This window comes from Brassica rapa, chromosome A02, assembly GCF_000309985.2.
Source record: "Brassica rapa cultivar Chiifu-401-42 chromosome A02, CAAS_Brap_v3.01, whole genome shotgun sequence".
NCBI lineage: Eukaryota > Viridiplantae > Streptophyta > Magnoliopsida > Brassicales > Brassicaceae > Brassica > Brassica rapa.
Genome location: NC_024796.2, coordinates 7,558,378 through 7,576,638, shown reverse-complemented (window position 1 = coordinate 7,576,638; position 18,261 = coordinate 7,558,378). Strand labels below are relative to the sequence as shown.

At 31.1% G+C, this 18,261-nt stretch overlaps 2 protein-coding genes and 1 long non-coding RNA gene across 3 annotated transcripts; 1 reads left to right on the top strand and 2 right to left on the bottom strand.

The window, feature by feature from the left end:
* The first annotated feature begins 2,163 nt into the window (after positions 1-2,163).
* Positions 2,164-4,840, top strand: LOC117132060. Its single transcript, XR_004455528.1, has 2 exons — positions 2,164-4,147; positions 4,214-4,840. It is a non-coding gene; the product is annotated as an uncharacterized LOC117132060 (long non-coding RNA).
* Positions 4,841-5,298: 458 nt separating this feature from the next.
* LOC103852036 lies at positions 5,299-11,725 on the bottom strand. Its single transcript, XM_033285521.1, has 9 exons — positions 11,493-11,725; positions 11,107-11,403; positions 7,490-11,028; positions 6,719-6,811; positions 6,376-6,505; positions 6,158-6,287; positions 5,754-5,854; positions 5,571-5,674; positions 5,299-5,500 (listed from the first exon to the last, which is right to left on the bottom strand). The coding sequence occupies exons 1-3, from the start codon at positions 11,592-11,594 to the stop codon at positions 10,237-10,239; spliced, it is 1,191 nt and encodes a 396-aa protein (XP_033141412.1). The 5' UTR covers positions 11,595-11,725; the 3' UTR covers positions 5,299-5,500; positions 5,571-5,674; positions 5,754-5,854; positions 6,158-6,287; positions 6,376-6,505; positions 6,719-6,811; positions 7,490-10,236.
* On the bottom strand, positions 7,282-15,456 carry LOC103852034 (O-acyltransferase WSD1). Its single transcript, XM_009128924.3, has 7 exons — positions 14,911-15,456; positions 13,638-14,228; positions 13,481-13,547; positions 13,289-13,383; positions 13,006-13,215; positions 12,763-12,900; positions 7,282-12,654 (listed from the first exon to the last, which is right to left on the bottom strand). The coding sequence occupies exons 1-7, from the start codon at positions 15,109-15,111 to the stop codon at positions 12,487-12,489; spliced, it is 1,470 nt and encodes a 489-aa protein (XP_009127172.1). The 5' UTR covers positions 15,112-15,456; the 3' UTR covers positions 7,282-12,486.
* Positions 15,457-18,261: the final 2,805 nt, after the last annotated feature.

Here is an 18,261-nt window from a genome sequence, read left to right as displayed (position 1 = left end):
ATTTATTTGTTTTCAATTTTTATTTTATCTTTTACATTCATTTTCTCACTTTTAATTATTTCTATACAAAACTCAAATCAAAATAATAATTTAAGATTAATTTATATAAAAATTGATTCAAAAATATACAAATATTCAAAATTTATTTTTTACTAAAATATTTTACAATAACCATTTAAAAAAATTATTTTCAGTATATATAAGAAAAATACAATACAAAGCTTAATTAAAAACACCAACTTAAATTATGGTTTTTATATTTCATATTAAGTTTTATAAATATAATATATATGATTATTTATATGATGGTACGTATAAAATACTATTAATTATATGATTACTTATATTATGGTACATATAAAATATGATTAGTTATATGATGACATATATGATATATAATAGTGACATAAAAACAAAACCTATTTGTTTTCAATTTTTTATTTTATCTTTTACATTCATTTTCTCACTTTTAACTATCTCATTAACTATATTTACTATAATATTTTGCCAGGATTATTTACATATTAACTATAATAATTCAACGTATTTGAATGAAACTACTCTATTTGTGATAAGAATTCAAAATGGTTAACAAATGTTTTTTTATTTACTTATGTATCAGTTAAACATGGACATTCAGATAACTATTCAGCTACGAGTTATTTCTTTGGGTTATCATGCTTATTGAGTTTTGAAACTAGACTTTATTTCGGTATTATAAATTTTCATGTGTGTTTCGAATCGGGTCCAGATGAATTTCGTTTTGATATATACAAACCTACAAATATCCAAAAACTAATGTATTTGACGCCGGTACGGATATTTGTATGAAAAGTAAGAATATTAACCAATTCAATTCAGGTATGTTGAATTCAAATTAAGCTTAACTTAAAAATAACTAAATAACCAAAAGTAATCATATTACTCTATTTGATTCAGGTTCGATTATGATGTATAGAAATTTAAAAGTACTTATGCAATCTTATATATTAAAAGAGAAGTCATGACTTCTTTCATGTGTGATTTTTTTTATTTGGACCATCACTTAGAAATCTTATTAAATGTATTTTATTAAGAATAATAATACATAGAATCTTTAAAATACTTTAATCATAATATCTTTTGATATCTTTTTATTTAAAATATAAATATATTTATTTGAAAAATCTAACAAATCTGTTTTAAAAGATTTTTACAAGATCTTTATTTTCGAAATTATATTTAAATATTTTTCATTAATTTTGAAATTAGTTTGAAATATTATTATACATTAATAAATTCAGTAATCATTTATAAAATAAAAAATAAAAAATTCTGTAATATTTTATATATTATATAATCATAATCAATCATATTAAAAGAAAATTATTATATTGAGCTAAGTATAATAAAATTGTATTAAATTTATAAATTTTATTTTCATAAGTATAAAATATTTATGTTCATAAAATCTAATATGTTGGTAAGATGGATTAAGCAAAATATATAATACATGTATAAAAATTAACATGTATTTCTTTAAAGCTTATAATATAAAATCTTTGTAACTACTTTAATCATAATATATTTTCATTTTAAATATAATATATATTTATATATTATATTTAAAAATTCTGATAAATCTGTGTAAAAGTATTTTAACAATAATTTAATATATTTTAAGTTATCGTTTATAAAATGAAAAATAAATAAATTATATCCTATTTTACCCACTTTATAGTCATGATCATGTTAAAATACAATTATTATACTTAAATAAATATGATAAAAGTATATTCAATTGATAAATTTATAAATTTTATTTTCATAAATATAAATTATTTATTTTAAAAATATAATATGATGATAGAACGGCTTAAAATTAACAAACCTTATAATACATGTCTAAAAATTAACATATCTTATACTTTTGTATATACAATAATATATTATCTAAAATGAATAAGTATAAAAAATATTAGTAAAAAGAAATACAGCTTTGAAACACGGGTCAGAATTTAGCATAAATTAAATACAAAATAATTTTCAAATATGTTTTCTCATGAATATAATAATTTGCTTGATAACTAAATGCAAATACAATAAGATAAATATATAATAAGAAGTGAAAATACATACGGTTTTAACCAAATGATTAATTATAACATGTAAATTATAAAATTATTATATTTAAAATAGTTATATAAACATTTAAGTATATGATTAATGTTAAAAAAAAATATCACTAATGTTTAAAAATAATAATTTATGTATAAAAAAAGTAAAAATAAACACCCGCGCGGTTGCGCGGGTCAAAATCTAGTATTAATTATTTGAGAAACAATACATCATTTGAGCTACACCATGTGTTATGAATAAAAGGATTCTTTTTTTTTGTTCAACAAATAAAAGGATTCTTAGAATTCTTATAATGTATGTTGGTTTATCTAAATATATACTTTATTTTTCATTATACTAATTTTTTTTTGTCAGCTCATTATACTAATTATAGAATTATATATTGATGTATAAAAAATATTTTTTTCGTACTGTTTTAAGTAAAAGTTACGGAATTGCCTAGTTTGATTAAAATATAGATGACAACTAATGATTTTGAATAATAAATATTTGATAACAATTTGTGCATCCTCTATAATTTTTGTTTAATTTTATATTACTTTCTTTTTAAACAACCATATTAACTATAAAATAAATATTAATAATTTCTGTATATCTTATATTTGAATTTTAAAAACGACTATAAATTAACATAACTGTTAAAAATCTCACATTTAAATTTTTGTGATCAATGATTATAACAAGATACAAATGATCATAAAACCATATTAGTAAGATGTCTCATTTAATAGATATGAAGTAAGATGTCTTATTTAATAAATACACATATCTAAATATATATATATCTATTTTAACGTCCTTTAAAATAAACTGTATAATATATAAATACATAAATATTTCAATTTCAATTTTACATTGAAAAAGCATTATGAATTTAATATCTTAATTTCCAAAAATTTATTGAATTTTTAAATATTATAAATTACTATAACTAATAAAAGTGTCATATTGAAAATTTTATCATCAATGATTTAAATTTTTTATTATAAAAGATACAAATGATCATAAAAACACATGAATATCAAATTTCATTTAATAAATAGTCATATTAAAAAATATACTATATGTTTATGTTAACTGTAGCCAAAGTGTAGTTTTCATTTCTATAGATTGAGATATTAGTTGTTGAACAAAAAAGGATTTAGATATTAATATATTAATAACGATATATGAACCACCATCTTAATTATTAGAAGAGTACTTTTCTGACATATGACGTCATTTAAACATATTGCTTGATAAGGGTGAGATGAATCTAGATATCTGAAAAATTGAAGATATTCGGATTCGAATTAGTTGGATCCGTGATTTAAGTATTTATATTCAGATTTATGCCTTTTAGATATCTGAATTTCGGATATATGTCTAGATATTGTAACGCTAGTGAGTATATCTATATCGATTTGGATTCGAATCAGTAAAAAATAAATGTTTCTTTTTAAATACTAAAATTCTAAAATTAGTACATAAATTAAATATTTATACGATATATATAATATTTAAAATGTTAATATAATATTAAAACTATTTTAATGTATAAATATTAATATATCGAATATAAGTATTAATAAAATTAGTATATATATATATTTATAAATCTGGATATTGATATTTAAAAATCAAGATATCCGGATCTGATTTTGACGAATCTGTCATTTTATTATCTAGATCGAATCGAGATATTTCGAATATTCTATTTTCGAAGCGAATATATAATAATTCAGTCCTAATGCTCGATGAATTCGGCACCAGTGTTAATAGTTAATACTATTAATTGTTGGTAATGCGCTATGAAAATCTCATTGAATATTCAACCACTGGAGAGAAGAAACTAAAGTCAAAAGATGTCTTGATTAGAGATAACTAACTGGCATGAAAGAACGTTACGTATGAAATTATTATTAGTTTGATTTTACTAAATACATCAAAGTGCTGCTTTATGTATCTCCACCTCTAATTAGTCTTTTTATGGATTACATATTGTCGGCTTAAAGGTTTGGTAAAAAAAATAGAGAGGAGTAAAAAAAAGGTAAGAATCTTGTCCTTCTCCTCTCTCTCTCTTTTCTTTCCTCTCATTTTCTTTCATCTTCTCCAGTTTAGTGCGTTGTACCCGACCGACGTCGGTTGGCTTCCTCATTCCTCAGCCACGGCGTCGGTTAGAATTTTTATATTGTTTTCTCAATTGTTTCCTTTCTAGGTTGTATATTGGTTTCGAGTTTACTCTAGTTTTGATCATCTCGGTCTGCTTGCATGCAAGTATATTCGGCTTGTCTCGAAGGATTTGGAGCTTCGGCTCTCTTCTCATCAAGCCATAAGAAGCGTATGGTAAACCGTTCTCTTCCCTCTCGTATTCTAGGATGGTATCAAGTTGTCTTACGTACTCTGGCTCCTGAATGGTATGAAGTGGTGTGTGTTGGAGCATCTAATAAAAAGTGTGGCTTGGTCGTCCTTAACAAAGATCGATCTCTGATGGTTCTGTTCTTCTTCTCCATCTATGCTCGAGCTAGCTTCGTTGTTCAGTGTTTGTTCTGTTATGACCTTGATTAGATATTTGTAAAATCTTAGCTTCTAGCTAGTGTTTGTTTTGTTTCCGGGGATGGGCTGTTATCCTCCGGCTTAAATCTTCAGGGATTGCTTTCTCATCCGATGGCTCTATTTGCGGGAGATTTGTTTCTCGCCGGCTTTGTGTATCAAATCAGTTGTAATGTTCACTGTTAATCTACCTAATGTTTTTAGACAAAAAAAAAATCTACCTAATCTTTCAGAAGAAAAAAAGGGCAATTCTATTTGTGGCTTCGAGTTTTGGATCAAGTTATATTACGTTTGAGCTCCGGGACATATATAGCATGTGGACATGTTTCTTTGCTCAGAACTATGTTTACGTCCACAGACAGATATGTACTAGCAGGGCCGATCTGTTACTATATGACGCCTAAAGCCCAAATACTTTAACTATTTAATGTAGCATCTTTAAAATTGTCAAAAAGTGTATCGAACCTTTGCTCTACATGATATTAAGAGCATCTCCAATGGTGTTACCACCATTGGAGTCCTTATGATTATTAAACTAATTTTTTTTTTTTTAAGAATAGTTAAGGACTCTAATCAAAATAGTATGTTCAATGATGTTTTTCAATTTGGAATCCTTAGCAATTTTTTAAAATTTAAAAACATGTGAAATTTAAAATTTTATTTATTACATGTTTAAATATTAAGATACAATAATTATTAATCTTCATCACCAAATTTAGTCCAAATATTAAGATACAATAACTACTAACCGCTAGCAACACCACCACTGGCTCCATCACGGAATGTCGCATGGTAGATTGATCTCCTTGCTAACTCGGAAGCTTCTTCAACTGACATATCGAACTTGTACCTAATGATAGAAACAAGATTAGATTCTATGGTGAACCAGACAATAGAGATGAACATGTTTAATGATTTACCCGCTGTCTAGTACACCGTAAGCGTATGGTGAACCAGAACCGACTGAGAACCTGTCTCCCTTGAGCCTTCTTCCTTCGTTGTCGACATAGTATAGTCCAGGACCCTGTTCCAAGGAGGAGTTAGAAACTCATTTGGGTGATAATAAAAGAAGAGTGCTGAAGTATGAAGTTGGTTTCACTGACAGTTTCGTCCCATCCAGCGATCATTGTGCTGACGGAAAGTCCCATTCTACGGTATGAGTAGAGCATGTTTGCGAGCATGTTTTGAAGCTCCTCCAGCCATTCTACCAAGCATATAAGGATTGATCTCAATAATCTTCTTCACAGATTGTGAGGCTAAATACAGAAAACCAATAAGAAACATCAGCAGCAACAATACAAACGCTTCCTTTCCTATACTGCCTCACTATCATTGGCCAACAGAATGTAAATTATAAGATTTACTTAACAATCCAGCTCAAAACTAAACCAACAAGAAGCTAACTTAATCTCCATACTATTTGTTTCTCCCAGAGTCAACTATACTAAAGATGCTAGACACCTTCAAGTTCTTTTTAATAAAACAAATATGATGAAAGAGAGCATACAGATATATCCTCCCATGCTAGCACGAGAATCAGCAGCAACCATGACACTTTCTTTGAATATAAAAGCAAGTGTGGTTGTTCCTTTCGCAGGCTTCACCATCTGTACTGCTTATTTCTGAAAGCCATCAAACTAAAACCCAAACCAAAACAAATCATCAACATTGCTTCTCCTAGAAACCCAAAACAATTTCATCAAATCACCAAAAGGAAAAACTCACATCTGTAGTCCGGGGAAGATCAAACGAAGGCACAGTGGAAAACCCATCAAGCATATCGTTGCTTGAGCCGAATCCAATCGTAGGCATGGAGGTCTCGAATCCACTAGTATCAAGCTTCATTGTTAAAACCCTGCAGAAATACAAGTACCCATCGATTATAGGAGACGCTATGTAAGGTTTAAAGCTAATCTAGCGTGAGATAAATCAAACCCAGAAGTCAAGTAAAGAGCTTTCCTCTCAAAGAAACTCAAATCAGATCTAGCTTGAGATATAAACCATTAGCTTTCGTCGTTTAAAAGACAAATCAACGATTCTATAGCTCGATTAAGGATCGTAAACGTACCTTATCGTAAACGAAGCGAGAAGAAGAAGATGAAGAAGCGACGAATGACGACGAGAAGACGTTTACCGTTTTTTCTCCCCACCCAATGCCAAGCTGCCACGTTTATAAGGATTTGATCCTTAAAATCCTTATTTACGGACCAATCCTTAGTTAACTAAGTCTTTATATTATTATTATATTGCTAATAACCTAGGATTAAGAGCTAAGGATTCCTCTTCATCTCCCGTTGTGGATGGTCTAAGTAGTTTCTACCACTACTATTACTACTACCATAGATATTTTATTATTATATGTTTCCCTTTAAATATTTACCTTTGGTGCATAAAGTCTGAGCTTTACCAAACTAGTATATCTATTATCTAGCTATGTTTGATGAAGCTTTTGCTTTTATTGATAATAAGGTAATGTAAAGTCCTTTTCTTACATCGGACCATCTCCATCCATTAGGACCCATTAGAGGTCCTAATGATTAAATTAAGAATATTTGATGTGAGTTGGTAAGTTTAGGACCTTAGTTAGTGGCTCTATAGTTTTCCTCCTCCAATGGGAGAACTCCTATGGAGTGCTTAAAATCATTTGTTTTCTTATGAATCATGTTTCAAACGGATCACATTCATACGGATCAAACACACATGCAAGTTTCAGACAACAACCACGAAACAAGGATCAAACACAGACAAGTTCTAAAACACATCTCTATGAGATAACAACAATTTCAGAAAAACCCAAATGGCAAAAAATATTTTTTTTGAAAAATAAGCAGACCCTTACGGATGAGAGACGTCGGCGAGAAGATACGTAAAAGGGGAGGACTCTGTCTCGGAGAGCTGCCGGAAGAGAAGCTTCGGGAGGAAGTGGAACCGTTTCCGATCACCGATTGACAGAGAAGACACAGGGACGGAGCGAGAGAGAAGATGGAGGGACGGAGAAGCCGGACCGAACGAGAGAGATGACGGACTCAGACACGCGACGGACTCATCGAGAGAGACGCAGAAGCCGGCATCGTCGAGAGAGAAGATAGAGAGAGAGAACATCGAGAGTGTTCGAGAGAGAAGAGAGTCTTCGGTTTCGTCGAAACCCCAGAGAAGAGAGAGAGAGAGACAATAAAAGAGCGGTCCAATGAGAGTGCGCCACGTATGGGTTCCTTACCATTCCTTTAATTCCTCAATTAAGGCGCGTTCCTGCCTTTAATTAGCCTTTTTTATTTTTTTTTAATCCCATTTACTTAGGAACTCAGGCTTAGGAACCATTGATGGAGATGCTCTAAGCACTTTCAAAAAATGAACTCTCACAAGTACGTTTTATTTTTGTGGTGGAAATTTTGAAAATGAGAAGTTTATAATAGCAATCATGAACAGATCCTCTCGACCGTTTCTTCTCATATGTTATATATATACATTACATATATTATTTTTTTAGTTTTTTGGTAGGCATTGTTGATACATTTCATAAGTTATGCGGCCAAGATGACTATATCGATGGCCGTTGATCCATCGGTCATACAAGATCCTCAGATTATTTTTGATGAAATCGAAGACTCTTTGAAAGATCTAAAGGACGCTCTTCTGATATAAATTATCAATTTCTAAAGCCATGAGGATAAGATGGTAATCTAGATAGCGGTTGACCCAACAATCATAATCCTCAAAAGCTATGTGATGAAATGGACCGGAATCTTTGGGTCTGACTGGTGACCTTTTCGGGAACAAGTGGAACAATAGGGAAAAGGAATCAAAAGGAATGAATAGGAACAAATTAAAAGGAATAAATGCAGAGAAGGAATGGAACAAAATATTGCAATGAATGGTAACCACTAAAAGGAATGAATATTTTTAATTAAAGTAATTTAAAAACTATTGTTTAAAAACATTTTAAATATAAATAAACTTTCTTGTCCATAGGTTTTGGTGTCTCTTCCTTCACACGTATCTTTCACCTGCACAACAAACATTTGTTTTATTTTTCACAAGAAAAAAACTATAATGTAATACCTATTACATTTCACGTATCTATAATTATTTGCAAACTTGTATTAATAAAGATACAAACCTATAGTCGACGAGAACCAGGTCTTTTATCAGTCCAGATTTGTTCAGCGATATGATCTCGTACAATCTTCATATAAACTCCTGCCGATGTGTTTTGGTTCACTTGTTCATCACTCTCATCATCTGAATGATTGTTCACATTCGAATGTGAATGAGTAGTGTCCCTCTCCACATCAAATTCTTCGAAGTCAATATCTTTAATTTTGTTCCAACGAATAAAGTTGTGGAGCCCCATTGTTGCAAATATAACCTTTCTTTGCGTTGAGATATCATACCTTGGAAATTCATTTAAAATCCTCTATTTTTGTTTCCAAACACCGAATGTACGTTCAATAACTGAACGTAGTGACGCATGCCATCTGTTAAACATTTCCTTGCTGTTTTTTGGAGGTTCATTATTAAAAAAATCTTGGAGATGATATCGTGTACCTTCTATTCTTTCTTTTCGATATGGAGCTAGATAACCACGCCTATTTGCATAACCAGAATCTACAAGATAATATTTTCCTTCTGGGGGATGAGGAAACATTGGATCCTCTCGCATAGCGGTGTCCGGCACTCTAGAGTCATGTGTTGATCCCGCCATTCCAACGAAGCAATATGTAAATAACATATCATGATCACAAATTCCCAAAACATTAAGGCTTGCTGTTCCCTTCCGGTTCACAAAACGTAATGCATCTCGACCTGGAGTCACCATTACTGGTACATGTGTTCCATCAAGAGCCCCGACAAAACCATTAAAATAAGGCGAATACCGCTTGTCTCCATGTAAGCTATTCGATATTGCTTCAAACTCACGAGTTGTTCTTGGTCGTAGATAGTCAACTGCCAATTGTACCACTGCTCCAAGAACATAGTGAAATTTTCTGCATATAGTCTCTTGCGCATGGCCAAATCTTAAACCAATGTCACGTTGAGTGTCATTTTGGCCACACAAAATCAAGAAAATTGCAACGCTCTCATCCACTTTGATATTATTTGACTCTTGTAATCCATACTTCGTTTGAAGAACTTCACATAAACGAATAAAGGCTTCTGGACTCATGCGGATAAGAGTACGACATGAAACTTCGTTATGGTAGATTTGGCTCCGTATCAACTTCCAACCATTTCCCCAATCTTTGTTCATTGGTTCTTTAAAAAAGTTTGTCTTGTAGTACTCTAATATAGGATGCATGTACCTTTGGAGAAACTCTTCTTCTTCCAATAACATTAGCTCCATCAACTCATCTTCATTTAAGTTTTGAATTCCACGTGAACGTAATTCTAGGATACGAAGTTCCTGCAAATATTTACATAGATATTATTATTTAGAGATAAAAAAGTAAACTCAAGTGCTCATAAATAAATAATTATCTTTATAAATAGAAAACATGCAATACAGCTTCAAAGCACTAATAATATCTGTAAACACCAAAACCAAATTCTTAAAGTCAAAACTTATATAATAAAATATTTCTAGAAAGCTTAGACGAGGCCATCATCATTGCTTTCATTAAGTAAGCTGACAAAACTTGTTGGTTCTCTACGTGGCTCTTCTAATTCAGTGGAGTGCACACCAAGAAAACTCATGTAACCACCTCCAGTATTAGCTCCTATTGCAGTACTTCCACCCATTCCAACACTCTGAAAATGGTTTTGACTTGTCGTCAACAAATCAACCTGATTGCATGGACTCCCATGTCTGTCTGTGCCAAGTAAACTCTCCATATATTTGATCTTAATTTCTTCATTTTCCAATTTCACAAAGGCTTCACGTATATCAGCATCATTCTTTAACAATTTATTTGCTGCCCACCAAAATACCCCAAGCTGTTCTATTGGTAACTTTTCTAGAACTGATGTTGCATCACCATATGTTATCTTTTGAATTTTTCTTGATCGTAGTTCTTCTAAAAATTCTTGCCGAGTATCTACGACACGCTGAAATCCACTTTCCACCTGTGTTTCGAAACTAGTTTTTCTTCTTGCAAGACGACGTGACGACGTGCTTCGGATTGATCGGTTGCATCCTTGATCACTAGTAAGATCCACTATTGGTTCAGCAGTTTGAGTTTCTTGCAGTTGGTCCACCATTGTTATGCCATCAACATCTAAAGTAGGTTGAACTTGCTGGAGTTGTAGGCCAAGCATATGTGGTGAATAACGTTCATCTTGATCAACATCATGTTCACCAAAAATTTGATCCAACAAATCTTTAAATGGCAAAGGCTTCTTTTGCAAAACATGAACTAGTCTTCCTTTAGTTCCTCCATATTCCTGTGAATAATAAAAGTTAGTATAAAACAAATATATTTAAAATAAAGTAATTATATATGATATACAGTAGAGAATTACCGCAATCCGATCACTCCACCAAGTTTCCACCATATCTATTTGTCCAGAAGATGGATCAACAGCAACACCGGTGCGTTTTACCAATTGACTGTGAATATTCCAAAGTTTACGCAAGTAACCAATTTTGCTAGTTATCTCTGGATCCCAAGAGATCTTTTCACCTATCAGCTCGAAGTATTTTTTTTCAATTCTTTTTCTAGCTGCCACATCTGGCATTCTACTACGGTAGTCATCGGCTTTTAGCTCCGCAATGACGAGTTCAAGCATAACTTCACAATTCTTATCCTTCCACAGATACTAAAGTATATATGTATTCTTATAATTAATTCACATGTTTTATAGTAATACAACAATGATTTAAGAAGAAAAAGTGCAAATATAAATACCTGTCCTTCACGAGTTGTTCCGCCATCAGTCGTGGTTCTTGCCTCACCACTGGATTGACGTCCACGACGTTGTGATCCGCTAGTGTTTCTTGAGCTTGACATGATATCTAACAGGCACACATAAAATATTCATGTTATTTTCTATCTTAATACTCGTGTATTATACATATAACTTTCTCTTAAAAATTGTAAGAAAAAGTGTGTACCTCTTGCTGTAGAACTTTAGTTGATTGTATTAGGTTATTGAATAGAATAATTCTCACATATATAGTGGAAGCAAAACGTGAAAAGAGTCAAAAAAAATGTTAATTTTTCTGTAAAGTTCAACTCACGTTAATAGAGATTTGCCTTTTTTTTTTATTTTCCATTTTGTTCCTTACCTATATTGATAGGGAATATTTTTCTTCTATTATTCCCCAAATAAAGAGGAATGAAGAGGAATTGTATGTGTTCCTTATATATCAAAAGTTACTTGTGAATGGTGAAAAAAAAAAGGAATGAATAGGAATGAAGTGTTCCCTCTCATTCCATTCCTTCTTAGCGGTCACCATTCATCCTCTTTGATTAAAATGAAAATCGATCATTTAGATAGTGTGTTACTGATTAACAAACAAGTATCCTTACGGTTGAATTAAGTAGTCTTTGTTTGGCGGAAAGAAATGTTTTCTTTACAAGCCTGTGACAAATATTCTATATTCTTTTCACATCTTATTTTTATACTGAATGAGATGAAAGTATACTTAAAAAGGGAGGATTATGATATGATTTAGCTTCTATTAGATTGATAACCTCCTAAGCAAACTAAAAGTAACTAAAATTTCATTTTTAACAAAAATCGACATTTTGGTTAATGTAAACTTGATCGATATCTTAGAAGTTTTTACATCGACATTTATAGTTTCTATAGCTTAGTAAGGTAAACAACAGAGGAACCGTAGTACATATAAGAAACGGATGTTATGATATTGTAACACAATCAATAGAAGAGCTTTAATTAAACCTCCATCTCATATAATCCTCTTTCTAGGACAGAAGATTTAATCAACTTGAGAGACTCCACCAAATCGTCACACATCTTGTGAGGGTCTGGAATGACTGTTGGATCGGCCGTTACTGATATTATCACCTTGTTCTCATAACTCTGGAAATGTAGAGTAAGAGCCTCCTCATACATAAGAATATATATATAATTAGGAAAGCAAGATAATTAAACAAAAAAAATTTCTATAAATGTATATAATGAATTGTCTATATATATGCATACACTTACATGTGGGTGGCCAAAAACACTAGGCGCGATATAAGATAACGGGTGGCCATGAAAAGTTATTTCTTCTTTTGGACCGACGACGTTTGAGAATGACAATGTTGTACTATGGATCACTTTCCTAACAAGGACCACACTTGCCTGTATTTTCAATTTGGTTCACCATTAGATAGTATTAATTTACTTAGACAAACAAAATTAAATGTATAAATGATCGAAGATATATATTAGCAACTTAAACTTCACCTTGAGCCCCATAACTTTAAGTATCAATTTAAAGAACGCCATGGAGAATACAGCCTCAAGAGATTGTTTCTTGCGGTCGACCGTAACTTTTGCTCGGCGCAGGTATTCTAGAGGATCAGTCTCTAGCCCGAGGGAGAATGGTAGGAGGATGTAACCGAAGAGATTTCCCCATTTGCATTTCGATTTCTTGGCCATCATATCCGCCAGAGCCTATATTGCATCATTACACAATCAGCTTTTATGTATTTAATTTTAAAGATTCCAAGATCAAATATTTATGTACCTCTATTCCTGTGTTTGGTCTCAAGTTAATCATAATGGCTGAACGAAGTCGGATTCTCCTCATCAAATCTTTGGACTTCGGTGTCGCTTCTTGATCTATTTCATTAACATATATGACAAGAGCTTCTTTAGATGAGTGTGAAAACCAAACTACTATGTATGACATAATAATGTAACAAAATCGAACTTTTACCATATCTCCTACTAAGATACCGTGAAAGTCCGGCCTGGGTTACTCCAAGAAGAACATCATTTACCGTCTAACAAAATAGATTAAAAGCTAATAATGTCAGCGATTATTCATAATTCATCAAGAGATTCTTTAGATTAGAAAAAAACAACAAATCTACCATGTTCATTGCATTTTTCACCAGCTTCACATCGTCAAAACTGATAATCCGATAGACAAACTTCTTTGGTTTAAGTTCGCTACCGGGTTTTGCCAAGAGAGGAGTCTCCGTATCCCTCAAGAAACAAATTGTTAGAGCAAACATTAAGACATCAATAAAAGTGTTGAAGACCAGTCTTAGGATAAACCAAAGCCCTACAAATAACCACCAAATCTTGTTGAAAAAACCAGTGTAGCAGCTCGGTCCAAACTGTTTTTTCTGAACCGCCACAGTAGGCAAAGCCTCGGGGTCTGATGTTTTACGGGTGCAAGCGAGGAAAAGAGACATGAGTGACATTCCATCACCCAAAGAATGATGGATTTTGAGAATGCCAATGGATTCTGCGTTTGATGTCTTGAGGCAGAGTACGTGAATTTCCCATAATGGTTTAGACAAATCTAGAGGAACTGTCGTTAACTTAGAGATATAGTCTTCAAGATACTGATCAGGATTTTCAGTGTTGGGTTCTATATCAGGAACAATCACATGCTCTTCTACTCTAATTTTTGTCCTAACCCATCTTGGTGTCCCTTTCTTCCCATTCTTCATATCCTGAATTATTACCCAAAAAAATCATATATAAATAAAACTATGATTTTCATATATAAATAAATCCATGATTGTTCCTTTTCTGATATATATATTAAAAATATATAGAGGCTTGTTTTTGACCAAAAAAGGCTTGTTTGACCATTTCGGTTTGATTACAGTAACTAATGACTCTTAATTAAGATAATGTACTTTAGGGCATCTCCAACTCTCAATTTCATTTTTTACTGTGAAAGTGGATATGGAGTAAGAAATGCTCCAACCCAACTCCATATCTCATTCCATAATAAAATTTACTCCATTGATGTAGTAATTTTTTTTTTGTTCATTACTCCATTATGGAAAAAGAAATGAAGTAGGGTTAGATCATATTTATTCCATATTCACTTTTATTTTATTTTAGAAGAAAAAATGAAGTTTTACATTGGAGATACTCTTAATGATACATGTTAAGAGAAAAGGTGTTTAATGTTGCAATATTATTAACCATGTAGCTATGTATGAATTTTCGTTGTTTTTTCTCTTTTTTTTGTCCGAATTAAACTAATGATCTTATATCAGTTTTACTATGTTGTGTGTGTCCAGTGAATTATTTTTCCCTAAAATAGTAAACCCTTTTTCACAAAAAAACAGTAACGAAATATATTGGTGCTCATATAAATAATATACATGTGTTGTTACTTACTAAAATGCTGGAGAAGCGAGGGTGATTAGCGAGTGTGTGTTTAAGGCCCTCGATGATTGCAGGTGGATTTCCTTTGACTTTACATCCCATTGTGACGATTATAGCACAGTTGAAATCCGGTGAATTGAACAGCCGTGAGCATGGGCTGAGCGGCTCCTCCTCCTCCACCATATCCCTTGTCTTGTTCTTTTCTCCACCCATTTATTTGACTTATTTGTCACTCTATCTAAGTTTTGTGGATTTTTTTCTTTTCTCACTGAAAGTCACTTTATCCTCTATATATAAGCGAGTTGCAAGACTTTAGATGTGGACTCATGGTCCCTTTGGCTTTAGTTAACCTAGGCTACCTAACCTAGCTGTGAAATCATGTCCGTATATTTTATGAGTTTTAATTTTATGACAACATCAGGTGGATACATAATATACTTCATTTTGTTATGTATACAACCTGTTTTCACTAAATAATATTTTCAGACAAAAACAAATTCTCAAAACTTGTTATATGTTGTTATGCAAAAACTGTAGTGCTCGGATCAGATGATTAAAATGAAACCCTAGGAATACGAGAACTTTAATGAATACTCTTCCCCCCCCCCCCCCCCCCCCCCCCCCCCCCCCCCCCCACTATACTAGCTTCGTTCACCATTTATTTCCTTAATTGTTAGTATTACTTTCCTTGAATATTTCCTCGTTGGTTTTATTTCCTTAATTGTATTATGATTCACCATTTTTGTATCCGTGCATGAAAGTATATTAATCATTGATCTCTATTTATCAATCAAAGCCAAGATAATACTTACTAATAAAATTCACAGTTTCCAAAAAGAAAAAAACCATTGATCTCTTGAATGCCACGAATGCATGAGTAGGTAGTGATTAATTTATTTGGGCCAACCATATCGACCAGAGATCCATAACTGATTTCATATGCAGATCAAATTTTATTTGAAACTTTTCTTTGTAATAGTTCATTTAATGTTCCCTTTTTTACGTAAAACCCTATTAAATTATTAGATTACTAAACATAGAAACTGATCTGACCATCGTCTTGGTCATTGATTCAAATAATAAGCCTCTTTTATGTTACAAAAATACGGAAAGTGGAGTTAAAGTCAATCAATATTATATAGAACAATATATTGCTCGTAGATATATACATAAACGGAAAAAAATGTTCTTTTTTTTTTTTGAACTGAACAAAACATTTTCTTCTACTTCTTCTAAAAAGATTAATGCTTTGTTTAATTTACGTTAGTTATGTTTTTATTAAAAAAATATTCTTTGCAACTATAAAATACTATTACACATTTAACTTTGAAATTTCAGACAACTACTTTAGATGAATTAATGCATGGTGTGCGCTTTTACTTGCCTGTTTTATGGGAACCACAAAGCTGCCTTCATCGTTCAATGAATAAGTTATTGGCAACGACCAACCACTACGTACGGTTGGAGATTGACCACTTTAATGACATGATATGGAAAATATGTTATATTGTCACAATATCATCTTTTTCATGTTAAAACCATGTATCAAATCTATGGTTCATAACCTTTTTATGCTTAAAAACTCATATCACTGAGCAATTTGACCGACGATAATCTTTGCATGGCGGAAACAAAATCTATACGGTTAGTTACGCAACTAATTACAGAATCTGTTATATGGGTAAAGAATCTCCGTTGGATAGAATAAACATTGATGGCTCTCAATGCCATTCTCATCTTTGGTCACCGTGTAAGATCGTACGAAAGATTGATTTGGTAGTTGCGTCTTGATTATTAGTCATTCTTATTCCAAAGCATTGAATATCAATTGCACTTGGTTTTTTTGTATATGGTCTTGGTGGGCCTATTGCCTCGTTTTTTTTTTTATTTACCTCCAAATTCTAACTTCTAACTAATGTATGACTTTTTGTAAAATATCTTTTTGTATCAAAGTTTCTCATTTTATATTATTTTTTTGTTTCAAAAACAAAATTCTTATTTTATATATTTGTAAAAAAAATTATTAACGCAGTGCTTAATAGATTAGATATGTAACTTTTATGTTACCGGGTGATATTTACGTACAAAGAAGGCCTAATCTTATCGTTTCAAATGGTTGTAACCATCTTCGATCACCTCTGTAATCATTTTTGTATTTTCTTTTAAAATAAAGAAATTTTATTATAGAAGTGTGTTTGTTCTAACTTCTTACGGATATATAACTTCATAACATAATTCTTCTGTTTCTAAGAGTATTTCTAACTACTATTTTTTTTCTTTTAGTATAATATCATTTAAAAGTACATTGACTCTAACAATTACTATTTATTCTCTTTATTAGAGTAATTCTATTATAGAAGAATATATTAGAGAAAACTCCATCTCTACTATAGAGACACTATATTTTAGAAACAAATAGCAATATACATTGGAAATGATCTAAGGATAGAGATAAAGTAAGATTCTATATTGTGAAAAACCATTATATAATAGAATTATCTATTTTGCAGAAAAATATAAAGATGTATATTGTAAATGCTCTTAGTCACAATTTTTAGGTAGTGAACAATGACAGACACATCCGTTGTTTTAAAGCATTTTTACTGTATGATTTCATTTTTTTCATTTTAGTATAGAATAACTACACAATGGAGTCGAGATATATTTCAATTCTAAATTTATCTTCATTTTTAACTGGACTAGTAAATAAAAATGAAGTAATGAATTTATATAAGTATTCTATTTTGGATTAATCTCATTATAAAGTTGAGAATGAAATTGGATTGAAGAATTTTTTTTAATTAACGTTGAATTTTGAGTAGAAAATGAAATAGGATTAGAGATGTTTTAAACCTTTTATACCATGATAGACTTTTTTTGAAAATGACTTTTTTTTTTTGTTATTCCACTCACGGAAGTAGAGTTAGTACCTGGATGGATATCGATTGTTGACTTTGACAATATACGAAAAAATAAATTTAAGTTAATTGGGTCTTATTGGGCCTTTCTAGTTTGGTTGTTGTATAAATATTTGACCCATGCCAAACTGTAGCCCAAACTTGAGATATGCTAGTAGATTATATTTACAAATTAAAGTTATGAGAAATTGTAAATTGATATATTTTCTGAAACTGATTTTTGTAGCTGAAGGGGTGAAACTTAGTAATAATTTTTTAAAAACTATAATATGCCAAAACATGACTTAAGAAACATAAGATTTCCTATATTACAATTTTATATATTAAAAAAACAATACTTTTAACTTCTTCTTTTTGTCAACTTTCATTTCATTAGATTTAGCATCAGTGACACGTTTACATAATAATATTAGATTAAAACAAAAAAATCCAAAAATTACAATAA

What these genes read in the sequence shown, in the direction of transcription:
- LOC103852034 (XM_009128924.3), bottom strand. Translation starts at nt 15,111, where the DNA reads ATGGGTGGAGAAAAGAACAAGACAAGGGATATGGTGGAGGAGGAGGAG. An exon ending in GTATCTTAGTAGGAGATATG is followed by an intron (nt 13,384 to 13,480) that starts GTAAAAGTTCGA and finishes TTAATGAAATAG; the next exon opens with ATCAAGAAGCGACACCGAAG. An exon ending in TTAAAGTTATGGGGCTCAAG is followed by an intron (nt 12,901 to 13,005) that starts GTGAAGTTTAAG and finishes TTGAAAATACAG; the next exon opens with GCAAGTGTGGTCCTTGTTAG.
- LOC103852036 (XM_033285521.1), bottom strand. Translation starts at nt 11,594, where the DNA reads ATGTCAAGCTCAAGAAACACTAGCGGATCACAACGTCGTGGACGTCAA. An exon ending in GAACAACTCGTGAAGGACAG is followed by an intron (nt 11,404 to 11,492) that starts GTATTTATATTT and finishes TATATACTTTAG; the next exon opens with TATCTGTGGAAGGATAAGAA. An exon ending in GGTGGAGTGATCGGATTGCG is followed by an intron (nt 11,029 to 11,106) that starts GTAATTCTCTAC and finishes TATTATTCACAG; the next exon opens with GAATATGGAGGAACTAAAGG.